Here is a 13,500-nt window from a genome sequence, read left to right as displayed (position 1 = left end):
TTTTACATTTTACAGTTTATGATAGGTAAATAAAATACCATAAAATGTAAATAAAATCTACAATAAAATGTGAAGTATCTACAAGATTGCAGTGACACTATAACATGTAAAGTGATATTAGAGTATACATTCCTGACCCAAAACATAATGTTAACAATGTTAGCAGTGAGCAGGCCAAATGTGAAAGTGACAAAGATGGCAAAAATTACAATTGTGTTTAAGTGGAGAAAACCAACTTAACTTGATCATCTTGTTGAGGCTTGATCATCAAAGTATTTTTTTAAGTGTTTGCAAACTTTAGTATTTTCTTATAAACAGCTTGTCAGTGAAATTAAAATAATGTGACTAATCATCTTAATTTTTTAAATAACATTATGTTTGTCTATTTCATTAATATGTTAAAAATGTAATCAAAATGGTGCAAAATGGTTATTTGTAATATTGTTAAACATTTTTTGAAGTAAATTTAAATTAAAATATTTAAATACTTATATAATTGTAATGTCTTCATGATTCATGAATGTATGGTGTCACATGCTGCTATGACGGTATAACGTTGCCGGCTTTCTATTGGCTGATTTAGAGGTTAAGGGCGGCCATTTTAGGTTGAAATCATTGTAGTCCTCAGTTTGCACCACTTAAGTCAGCACTTAAGAATGAGTCTTACACTTTACTGAAAGTTGCTTTCAGCTTCTTTATAAAAGTCTTCTATTCTCAAACTGGTCCTACTCCTTACTAAGAATTTTTTGACACTTAAGTCATAGCTTAAGACTATTCTTAAGAGCATTTCTGAGATGTTTTATACATACGGGCCCAGGAGTTCTGTTCCAAAACATCAAAAGTTTCTGGTTTTCGTTCCGTGAACCGGTTCAAGGCCTGGATAATAAAAATAGTAATCTTTATTTTATATTGCACCTTTCAATGTTACTTCTCAAAGCTCTTTACATGTTAGAACCAAGAAAAAAATAACAGTAAATACCATAATACCCAATGCAAAAGAGCAACAACAAAAATAAAGAATATACAACAAAACCAAAAAACAGTTACCTAAGCAAGTCTAATATATTTTATATAATATAAATAATATGTTTCAAGAGAAGTTTCAAAAACACTGAGAGAAGAGGCTTTTCCTTGGAAAATCAGGCAAGCCTCCACAGTTCCACAGTTTTGGGGCAAATGTGGAAAAAGCCCTATCAGAAGGTTAAGGGAACAGTCAGAAGATCCAAATCAGAAGAGCAGAGTGCACAGCTTGGTTTATAGACTTTTAGGAGTTCTGATAAATAATAAGGTGCTAAAAGAGCCTTATATGTGAGCATTAGAGTCAGTTCCCGCAGATGCCATTCGACTGCCATGGATAGAGAACCCCGGTGATGGAAGCTTTGTTTTCTGGCAAGTTGTGAACCCAGCAGCAGGTGAAACGATTCTGGCCAATGCAACAGTAAAGGTAGTAATGCAACGATAAAAAGCATTGCGTTTGTGTTGGCAAAACCCCAGGAATATTCCAAAACTCCAAAAGGGTGACGTTACTGTGACTCATCCAGCCAGCCAAAATGCACCAGTGTTCCTTCCACCGGAAACAGAATCATTGCATATATCTTGTTAATGTTACAGGATTTATCATTTACCATACGCTCAACATTTTGTTTTTCTTCACAGATGGTGTTCTACATACAAGACAGTGATGATTTCTATGGTCAATTTAGCTTTCATCCAAAAGAGAACCAAAGTATTCAGAGTCAACCAGAGAGCAGATTCCTATCACTTAGCTTCCTGAGAGAAGGGGGCACCATGGGTGAGGTACGACTTACCCTAACTGCTCTTTACATACCTGCTAGACAACTGGACTCCTCACGAACTAGGGCAGATGTGCTGAATGGTACCAGTGTCAACAGTTTGCTGTTCAGTTCGGGCCAGTCAAGGGCTCAACTAACCATACCTATCCGTAATGATGCCTTCCTTCAGAATGGGGCTCATTTCCTTATTCAGGTAGGATGGTGTGATTTGTATTGTAATTTTCTTGTAACTCATCTAAGAGCACAGTGATAGAGGCAAGTTTATCAGTATTATTCTTACAGAACTGCATATGCTGATAAAATGCTACACAGGCTCTTTCAGTTGATATTTCCACTAAAAGCACTTTTTTTCTCCGTTTTGATGCAGGTTCATTCAAAGTTATTTGTAAATCAGACAATACTGAGAATTATTGCTGTTTATTCCTTTATGCTTGTGTGACTGGTGGATAAAGTGCGTATTAATGTCAGTATTGATTGTGTTTGGCCTGCCAATGACAGGAATTTCCGGCTTTCCGCAATACCGCTATTATCCACCAGGTGGCGCCCTTCCGCAACTTTTTAAACTCGGAAGGATTGTCCTATGGCAAACGGCTATGCATGTCCGTGTCTGTTTTAATGATCGCTCTGAATGGGATCTCTATGAAAAGTCTGTCACAAAAATTGAAATATCTCTGCTTTTTGCTCAAAATGTGGTGTTTTTGCAGAAACCTACCCATATTCAAAAGCTAATTATAAAAGAACTACTGAAGTAGGATGAAACGTTTTTTTTTTTTGTGAAAGCAGAGGTTCTGTTCTTTCATTTGGTATATTGTATGTTTATATATTTAAAGAAGAACATTTTCTGGAAGGCATTAAACTTTTGTGAAAATCATAAAAAACGCTGGCGGCGAAAGAGTTAAGAACTTGTCATTTACAGCAAGCATAGTCACAAGTAAAAGGAACAGTAATGAATGATCAAAATACATCTATATGTTTTATTTGACTGTCTTTTATTAAAGGTACACCATGGAACTTTTTGGCCACTAGGGGGTGCTAGACATGTATTTTTCACGCCTTGCACCCCTAGAGGCCACAAGTGCCGCAGCACTGTCGCAAAGGAAAGGAACTGGCCAACCTTAAAACTAAACTAAAAACGAAACATTTAAAACGCTAAACGATCAACATTTTGAGACAACTCGTCGTGGCAGAAGCCATTTCCCAATCTGAAGGTTGCAGCCTCCGGATGTCGTATTTCTAAGCTGCATACGTCATCAAGACTGTCTTATTTCACAATATTAACAATTATAAAGTTGACTATTATTCTTAGTTTATCGTAAATTGTTGCAGTATGCTTATGACTTGCGAATGTAATGCTCAGTTTACCTTAATAAACCAGGCTTCATGACATATGCAGCCTGCATATTTGACCTCCGGAGGCTGCAGCCTTCCAATTGAGAAACGACCAGAAGTATTTCCTTGCCTTTTTCTAAACAAATATTGTTGCGTCGTCTCTCCCTCCCTCGCCACCAGGATTTTCTACAATGGCGCTCGTTTTTACTCTCTTTTGTGTGAAAATTCTCGCTCCAAATCCAAGTAAACCGATGTGATCCAAGCAGACCTAAGTCTGCCGCTTTGTAATACGTCACGCGAGTGACAGCGGAACGCAGCAAATGAGGAAGAGAGAAGAGAGAAACGCTCGGATCTGATTGGTGAATGAATAGGGTTTGGTTTTACACTGTGTGAGTTTGAGCAAGTTTGACTGCAATAGCATCCTGAATTGTAATGTAAATACCATAGACACAGTAAAAGAAAGGTAAATACGTGAACACAGCATCTGAATACAGGGAACTATATGCAAGATAATCGCCGTCATTTATAAAGAACATCGCATTTATGTATGAATCAAGAGTTTATATTAAAAAATTGCCTTAAAGGGGAATCAAACCCGGGTCACCCGTGTCATAGGTCCGTGACACTAACACGGTGCCACAGAGTCACATAATAGAAGTTGCTCTCTACACTCCTTAAGTAGCCTCCAGCAAAATTCACGTTAAAAACAAATTGTGTGGAGGAAGTGACGTATGCCGTAAAGCAGTCGAATTTTGAAGTTTTTTTGTGCTCTGGTTACTACCAGAAACCCTAAGTTTTAAAATACGAGTAAAAGTGATACAGACCCCGTCAGGCTATGGTAGACATGTCATTTAACCTATTTAAAGTCGATGTACTATCACAAGGGTCTTGAAAATTTATTATGAAGGTTGAAAAATTACATGGTGTCACTTTAAAATTAAACTGCAAGGACAGCATATATCACTTAATTTATATATCACTTAAGTTTGTGCCCACAAAAAGTAGTTATAGCGGGACACCTTCTGTCAAAATATGATTTATGACCCTCCGCCCAGAGCTTATTATGATGTGCAGATCGGAGATCGCTGGTTTGTTCAATAACAGACAAATAAAGATGTTTAGAAACATGGAGATAATAAACACGATTAAGATTATATATGGTTTATCTGTGTTTTTCACGCTATGTCTGGTATTTTCATAACAGTACTGTATATTAATAATGCTATGCTAATTGAGCAAAGCTACAGCATAAATAGAATAAAATTGCATAAAATTTTTTATTTTCTGTCTCATTTCGTGAGCCAAAGCCCCATCAGATCACGCATGATTGTATAAAGCACTCGACTTTTGATGTTATAAAGTGAGTTTTATTATAAATCCCTTTATTTGTCATGTTTTGATAGTGTGCTTAGCTAACATACTAGCTTTTCTGTAAACACCTGCTGTCTGGAGATATTAGAGATATGTTTTTAGAAATAATTTTGACTGGTTCAGGTAAACGCATTTAATAAAGCGAAAGTAAATTGAGACTTTTGATCAAAGAAAGGAGGGAATAAAACACTAAATAGAATTTGTGAGTAATTAATAATAATAATAATAATAATAATTGAATAAACATATAGATAGCCATATCCCGGATTAAAAGTTGTTAATGACTCATCCGGATACTTATTTAATGAGTCTGTTTAAAACACGGAACATAAAAACACGGACAATAAACTTAAAGGATGCTTGTGAGATATAAATAAACAAACATTAGATTTACATGACATGGGTCTAAAAAACATTTAATAAAATACAGAGTTTTAGAGGTATCATTTCATATTTAAAATAGAACATGGTCAGACCTGTGGCTTTATCTGCAGTGCATTGCTCCAAGGCCAGTTTCATTTAGTTTTTCATAAAACTATTTCACATATGTTAACTGTATCTATTTTAGTTTGTCTATGACATTTTTTGTGGGGGGTTCAGAAACAGAATTAAGGTTAACAGGTTAATTTCTGACATGTTCACAAAAGACGTCACTAAATCATAAAACATTAGTCGTTTTTAGTTTTCCAAATATTTTATTTTATTTTTACTTATCACACTAATTTTTGCAAACAGACGTATTTCCAAAATTGTCAGATTTTCATGTTCATATCACACTAAACCCAATCTAAACTTAAATACAATGTCTGCTAAGATCTTTCATTTTTTGACATGTTCACAAAAGACGACAGTGAACATTATTCGTTTTAGTTTGCCAAAAGTTTTAATCAATTTTATTTTTACTTGTCACAATGATTGTACAATCAATCCATGTTCATCAATAATTGTATACTTTAACAAAAACTATGCTTTAGTAGATACAGGGCCCTATCTTGCACCCAGCGCAATTGACTTTGTCAGTTACGCATGTATCATTTCGTATTTTGCACCGGCGCACAGCGGGTTTTTCCCTCCACAGACGCACGTCGGCAAACTAGGGAATGAACTTGTGCTCCCTAGCCGGTTCAGCGCAAAAAAGGAGGCGTGTTCCGGCGCAAACCATCTCTTATGCTATTTTGCAGTTTCAAAAAACAATTGCGCTACTAACAAAAAAAAATTGTCTAAAGTCAGTGGCGCGTTGCGCGTAGTTCATTATGCTATTTTAAGGGCGCATGCTTGACCATAATGTATAGCGTGCACAACGCGCATTGCTTATCTAATCTACAAAGATGCAACAGTTATTTTTGCAAATCATAAATTGTTACAATAAAAAATATTAACACATGAGATAAGGGAAATCATTGTGGTGAGCATTGTGGTGATAGTTTTTATGTATTGTGTGGCTGTGTTTAAAAATTCTCATGCAAATAACGATTAAAATATTTTCATAAGTTTGTTGTGTGGCTGTATTACGTTTATTTTATGTAAATAATAATTAAAATGTTTTCATAAGAAACCTTAATGTATATGAACTTGATTTGTAAGTGTACTTTCGGGTTGGACCTTGCTTGCGTTTCCGATTTCAAAGCCCCCAAACCCTTTCAGCGGTGAGGGTGGACGCAGCGATGTCCTCTGCTGGCGTCATGTCATGTGTAGAGGCAGATCCACCTCCCGTTACACGCCGTGCACGATTTATGCTGGCAAGCTTGGGATTCCTGAGATCATTGTAGCGGATGCCAACTGATGAGACAATTGTGGCTATATTTCCTCTCACGCCTGTTTAACCGACGCTGATTTGTGCGGGTTTCTCCCAAGTCCCATCCCCATACAAAACAACTTCTTTGTCTTTGACTGCTCTTACAAGAACGTCGGTCTCCTCGGCTGTGAACCGCTCCTGGCGTGCGCCTGGTAAATCTGTCATTATAATAACAACCCGCCATGGAACTTGCGCCCTTGCGTTTAAAGGGAATGTTGGATAGCGTTCTGATTGGTTTATTTGACGTTACGCCCAAACCACACCTATGAATAATGAACCTACTTCAGACCAACCCCTTATTGATTTGCGCCTCATGCAAGAGGCATTTCTCCCGCCGGGAAAATAGCAACAGCACCCAAGATCCGCCCACAAAGTCACTTGCGCTTTGCGCTTCGCACTTGTGTTTCAGATCGTTAAAATTGGGCCCACGATGTTTTTGTCACTGTGGTTTTCTGCATTGAAAATGTTTTCTGCATAGTGTTTTCTTGTATGTTTTGCTGCTCCGATTTCATAAAAAACACAAATATACGTGATTTCTTTGTCTTAATGTCAGTAATGTTACCATAAGATGCAGTCATTAGAACATTTAGATATCTTGTTCAGACAATGTGTGACATTGTTAATTTTTTATCTTTATATGTTTTCTCGATTACGCACAGAGAAACAGGAAACATTGATAGAAATTACATGTGCCTATTTCTTATGTCTTTCAGCGGTGTAAAAATAAAGTCATCAGTGTTAGTATGAAAAGCTAAGCCCCACAGGCACAGACATCCTAATTCGGTAATGTTTTACCTGATGTTTGTCACATAGACAAAGATCAGCTACTCAATGTCTCTGCGAATCCTGAGCTTTAAAACTGAATTATGCCATCATTTTTGCTTTTAAGACTTTTAACTATGATTTTCCATATGATTTTAGAATAGTTTAACACACATTTTTTTTTATATAGAACAGGCATGATTTCAACAGATGGTTTCCAAAATTGTTCTGATTTTGCGTTTTCCAGATGGAGTTTTGGCTTCATGTACACACCACGCTAAATCTAAACAAAGGTAAACCTAAATACATTTGTCTGCAAAGAAGTGTTGTTAAGATCATTAATTTCTGACATGATCACAAAAGATGACAGGGGAATCATCAAACATTATTCACTTTTTAGTTTCCAAAAGTTTTTTTTATTTATTTATTTTAGTCTTACTTATCACAACAATTTAAACATTGCTAGTTATACAAACAAACCATGTTCAACAATAAAAGTATACTTCAACAAAAACTAAGCTTTAGGTGTTTGTTCTCATGTATAGATTTTTTTAAATGTCAACTTTTCTTTTTATCTTCTTAAGATAAACGCTCATTGTTTAATTATTGTGATTTACAGTCTCAACTCGTTCTCTGATTTATCTAGAATATCTCCAAAGTAACGATTTTTAAGATCTACATGCTCAGGGCTTACCCACAGAGTGTAACCCAATGTTTTAAGTGTTTCTTGTGTGTTTGCTCTCGTTTCATAAAAACACCCAATTTACAGTCAAAACCTATGGCTTTTTCTTAATGTCATCCATTTATTATTTCATTTACATCATCACCAAAATGTTTTACTATAAGAGTGTGCAAACTGTTTTACATCGGTTTAAACACGTTGTTTGATTTCGGTCTAGATTTTTATATAAAGCTTCAGAACATGTCGGGGTGCTAACATTTACAAGAATTATGAAACATTTTACTTAAGTGTTCCAAAGAGTAAGGGTTGGTGTGACAAGCCCTTCGATTGTTTGGAAACAACATGAATATTATGTTAGTAACATTAATTATATCAAACATATGTTGTGCATGTTCTAAATTAGTATAACAATGATATTGCAGAGAAACTATTCAAAAGAGAACCAACATTAACATCAATTTTTATATGGGCTGAGATTTTAAAACCAGCAAACTGTACCTGTGTTCCTAACATAGAGTTCTAATCATATCACAAGCCTAAATGTTTAGAAACACAACAATTTTTTTTTGAAGACCTCACACAATAGTGATTTCATCTATCTGGAGAACTTTAAAAAAATATGCACATGAGTTCTAATAGTAAAAAAGTAGCAAAATATCCTAATAATGTTTAACTAGTGCACTGTATAAACTATGTTGTATAAATCAGTGGTTCTTAAATGGGGTACTGCAGGGGGTACGTGGAAACTGACATTTAGGAATTAATCAATAAAATCAGTAAATCATGATGATAGTATTTTTATATGACATTAAGACTACACAAAGATGCATTTAAAAATCATAAATTTAAAGCACATTGTACAAATGCATGTGCGAGTTCAACCTGTTGATCTTGTCTGGCGCATGCGCTAAGGTTTCAGTTCAGGAGCTTCAGCAAAGAAGATACTCGGAGTCTGCTCCTGTTATCATTTTATACCTAAAGATTACTTTCTTTTGTGGTGTTGCTGTGCGTATATATCTCATCTCATAATCTCAGCTCATCTCTGAATGGAAAAACACAGACGCCCTGTTTTGAATCACTCTCTGTTTGTCTCATTAGTTTACTAGCTCATAAATCAGTCTGTGAATCCCCAATCGGAAGTTATTCCGTCAAAGATCAGCGCTCTTGGATATTACGTTACAGTTAATGGGAGAAATGTCTTGTCACATCGTGTGGACGATTAACACTTGGAAAGAGGAATATAAACACTCGTTTTTTTTCTGGAGCTATATTTCTTATCAGAACGCGAAAACACCGTGGAACTGCAGGTAAGCACCGCAGCTTTTAAATGTGGACATTGATCATTTACTTTATCGTGACCTGACTATTAAAACATGTTATGAGATATCGCCACTGGTATATTTATAAGCAGCATGCAAAAACATATCTCTGACACTTGTAAAAAACCGTTTTATATAGTACTGACAAGAACAAAGTTTAATAATAATAATTGAGTGCTCGTATCACGTTAAGAATAAACGAGAAAGCAATAGTAACGTTATACAAGTAGTTTTATTAACTTTTACCTCGCCCCAAAACAATAACAACACAAAAGACACTAAATATGAATTAAAAAACAAGTAATAGTTTGATCATGACACCAAATACTGCTGATTTGATCTCATTTTGACGATCATAAACAAACAAGGCCAACATGAGAGCCAGGGTATCTCTGTCAGAGATGTAGCCCAGAGAGGGCGGTGGTCAGCGGGGCGAGTGAACACTGATGTCCGCTCATGCTTTGGTTCTCATTCGTACCGAATCTCACTAAGCAAACGTTCAAACAGGCGCTATCTTTACTAATCGACTGCAGATTAAAATATAATACATATACATTCTCGACTGAACTAATCTTAAAACTACACTTTGTGACCAAGAAACGGTAATATAAAGTAACGGCTTTTCCGTCCATTGAGTTGTTATGAGCTTCAAAGCAGCTGAAAGTGTTACCTGTCATTCTGGCCGCCCTCAAATCCGTGGCGGAAAAAGTAGTTCTCAAACAAAGAGGCTTTTAAAATAACTCCGTTGCAGTTTTCTAGTTTTCGTTTTTCAAACGTGTGCCGTCGAACTGTTGTATAAAAACAATATCGCTCTTGGAGTCGTGTGATATATCATCACGGCTGTGATTAGGCACGAGGCCGTAGGGCTATATCACACTCCTACTCAAGCGATATTGCTTAAATATATATATATATATATATATATATATATATATATATATATATATATATATATACAGTCTTGTTCAAAATAATAGCAGTACAATGTGACTAACCAGAATAATCAAGGTTTTTAGTATATTTTTTTATTGCTACGTGGCAAACAAGTTACCAGTAGGTTCAGTAGATTCTCAGAAAACAAATGAGACCCAGCATTTATGATATGCACGCTCTTAAGGCTGTGCAATTGGGCAATTAGTTGAATTAGTTGAAAGGGGTGTGTTCAAAAAAATAGCAGTGTGGCATTCAATCACTGAGGTCATCAATTTTGTGAAGAAACAGGTGTGAATCAGGTGGCCCCTATTTAAGGATGAAGCCAACACTTGTTGAAAATGCATTTGAAAGCTGAGGAAAATGGGTCGTTCAAGACATTGTTCAGAAGAACAGCATACTTTGATTAAAAAGTTGATTGGAGAGGGGAAAACCTATAAAGAGGTGCAAAAAATGATAGGCTCTTTAGCTAAAATGATCTCTAATGCCTTAAAATGGAGAGCAAAACCAGAGAGACGTGGAAGAAAACGGAAGACAACCATCAAAATGGATAGAAGAATAACCAGAATGGCAAAGGCTCAGCCAATGATCACCTCCAGGATGATCAAAGACAGTCTGAAGTTACCTGTAAGTACTGTGACAGTTAGAAGACGTCTGTGTGAAGCTAATCTATTTTTAAGAATCCCCGCAAAGTCCCTCTGTTAAAAAAAGGCATGTGCAGAAGAGGTTACAATTTGCCAAAGAACACATCAACTGGCCTAAAGAGAAATGGAGGAACATTTTGTGGACTGATGAGAGTAAAATTGTTATTTTTGGGTCCAAGGGCCACAGGCAGTTTGTGAGACGACCCCCAAACTCTGAATTCAAGCCACAGTACACAGTGAAGACAGTGAAGCATGGAGGTGCAAGCATCATGATATGGGCATGTTTCTCCTACTATGGTGTTGGGCCTATTTATCGCATACCAGGGATCATGGATCAGTTTGCATATGTTAAAATACTTGAAGAGGTCATGTTGCCCTATGCTGAAGAGGACATGCCCTTGAAATGGTTGTTTCAACAAGACAATGACCCAAAACACACTAGTAAACGGGCAAAGTCTTGGTTCCAAACCAACAAAATTAATGTTATGGAGTGGCCAGCCCAATCTCCAGACCCTAATCCAATTGAGAACTTGTGGGGTGATATCAAAAATGCTGTTTCTGAAGCAAAACCAAGAAATGTGAATGAATTGTGGAATGTTGTTAAAGAATCATGGAGTGGAATAACAGCTGAGAGGTGCCACAAGTTGGTTGACTCCATGCCACACAGATGTCAAGCAGTTTTAAAAAACTGTGGTCATACAGCTAAATATTAGTTTAGTGATTCACAGGATTGCTAAATCCCAGAAAAAAAAATGTTTGTACAAAATAGTTTTGAGTTTGTACAGTCAAAGGTAGACACTGCTATTTTTTTGAACACACCCCTTTCAACTAATTGCCCAATTGCACGGCCTTGGGAGCGTGCATGTCATGAATGCTGGGTCTTGTTTGTTTTCTGAGAATCTACTGAACCTACTGGTAACTTGTTTGCCACGTAGCAATAAAAAATATACTAAAAACCTTGATTATTCTGGTTAGTCACATTGTACTGCTATTATTTTGAACAATACTGTATATATATATATATATATATATATATATATATAATTTAAATGTATGTTTAAATGTATGTTTAATTGCATGTTTGCAAATCTGATAATAGCGCATCGACTGACGCACACTCATTTGTAACCTGACACCGCTAACCAGCTGCAGTAGCAGAGGTCAGCAGACTAATCTTAAATACTGCCATTTTCAACTTGTAGCTTGCAGTTTATACTTTGCTATATTGTTACTGCTTACTGCTGTAAACCTTTGTTAATTAATAAGTACTAAGATCATTAACAGTATTTATTGAGACCTGAATCCAGAATAAGGAGCAGGGTCAGCGCGAAATAATTTAAGTTAGGAGAGGTGGCTTCTTAAAAGAGGATTCTAAAAAGAAAAAAAACAAACCAGAGCCTCAAAAATACCACCAGTTTTATGATGAATACTAATAAGCAATAAACAACGGACAACAGGTGAAAAATAGCCTTTTGGCTAATTCTGGTGCATTTACAGTAATGTTAATTAATGTACACTGTCCCTGTTATATAAATACGTTAAACCATGCGCCGTCACTCTCCTCCTGCTCTGAACTGCGAGCTTCAGCTCATGCCGAGCAAGGAGACGTGCATCTCCTGCCCAACATACAGTAAAACATACAGTAAGTGCTGCTTTTTGTTGCATAAACTTCAACACCTGCTCAGAACATGTAGTCTAGGGAGACCATATTATATTTTCGTTATCACGCGATAACTGACATTTTGTCACATTAAACATCTCTCTCGAAATAGGCTTAATCATTTTATAAGCAACTTCTTTGCAACCAAATTAAGCTTTAGCTTACCTGAAACTAGGGAACTGTTGTTGACTTCAAGATCTTTTAAATAATAATTATTACACTTGGTATTTCTTGTTGTTGTGCAGTCATTTTATTATAATTTAATATTTACAGGGAGCCATTTTCTTTTCTTTTTTTTTTGACTTATGAAATGGCCTATGAAATTTCCCGGTAGATGTTTTGGTCCCACTCCGCCCCTGGGTTTAGCTTTTCATACTAACGCTGATGACTTTATTTATACACCGCTGAAAGACATTAGAAATAGGCACATGTAATTTCTATTAATGTTTCTCTGTGCGGAATCGAGAAAATATATAAAGATAAAATATATATATGTTAGGGGTGTAACAATACGCATATTCACATTGAACCGTTCGGTACAAGGCTTTCGGGTCGGGACGCGGTAAGCATTATGTATCGAACGGTTCGTTGGACTAATTAATAGAAAATAAAAGGTGTGTGAAATATAATGTTATGCGTTTAACAAGGTAGCACAAAACGACGTAACAGGCAACGCCCCTGCCTCCCCCGAAAAAAACAACAACACTAACTTATACGTTACTCAGTTAGTCAGTCAGGCGTACGCGCTGAAGGTTCGTTGCAAAATGTCGAATGCATTTAACAGACCAGAAATAGAAGATCCTCCAATAACCAACAGGTCTGGTGTTTGGGTGCACTTTGGATTCCCTGTAAGCTATGATGGTGATGGCAAGAGAGTCGTGGATAAAAAAACAACGGTATGTCACATCTGCTACACGACAATAGGTTACACCAGCGGGAATACTTCAAACATCACCCCAGTGTGTCAGTATCTGGAACAAGACGAAAAAAAACAGAAACATACACATCACAAACTATCCCCGCAGCATTCAGACAGACATATCCAACTGATTCAAACAGGGCAAAAGACATCACCGCGGCGATTGGTACATTTATAGCCGCGGATATGAGACTTACTCTGTAGTGGAAAACGCAGGTTTTAAGAACATGCTTCATGTAATTGAGCCCTGTTACAATATTCCTTCACGAGCCCATTTCAGTCAGACCGTAATTCCT

The 13,500-nt window shown here is 36.5% G+C and overlaps 1 protein-coding gene across 1 annotated transcript in view; it reads left to right on the top strand.

Annotated features, from left to right (window-relative positions):
- The window catches only part of adgrv1 (adhesion G protein-coupled receptor V1), a 1,080,612-nt gene that overhangs the window by 162,087 nt on the left and 905,025 nt on the right, over nt 1–13,500 (top strand). The window contains 1 exon segment of the mRNA XM_073861135.1: nt 1,657–1,986. Coding sequence (XP_073717236.1) covers nt 1,657–1,986 — 330 coding nt within the window.

This window comes from Misgurnus anguillicaudatus, chromosome 22 (genome assembly GCF_027580225.2).
Source record: "Misgurnus anguillicaudatus chromosome 22, ASM2758022v2, whole genome shotgun sequence".
NCBI classification, from domain to species: domain Eukaryota; kingdom Metazoa; phylum Chordata; class Actinopteri; order Cypriniformes; family Cobitidae; genus Misgurnus; species Misgurnus anguillicaudatus.
This window is presented reverse-complemented; position numbering and strand designations above follow the sequence as displayed.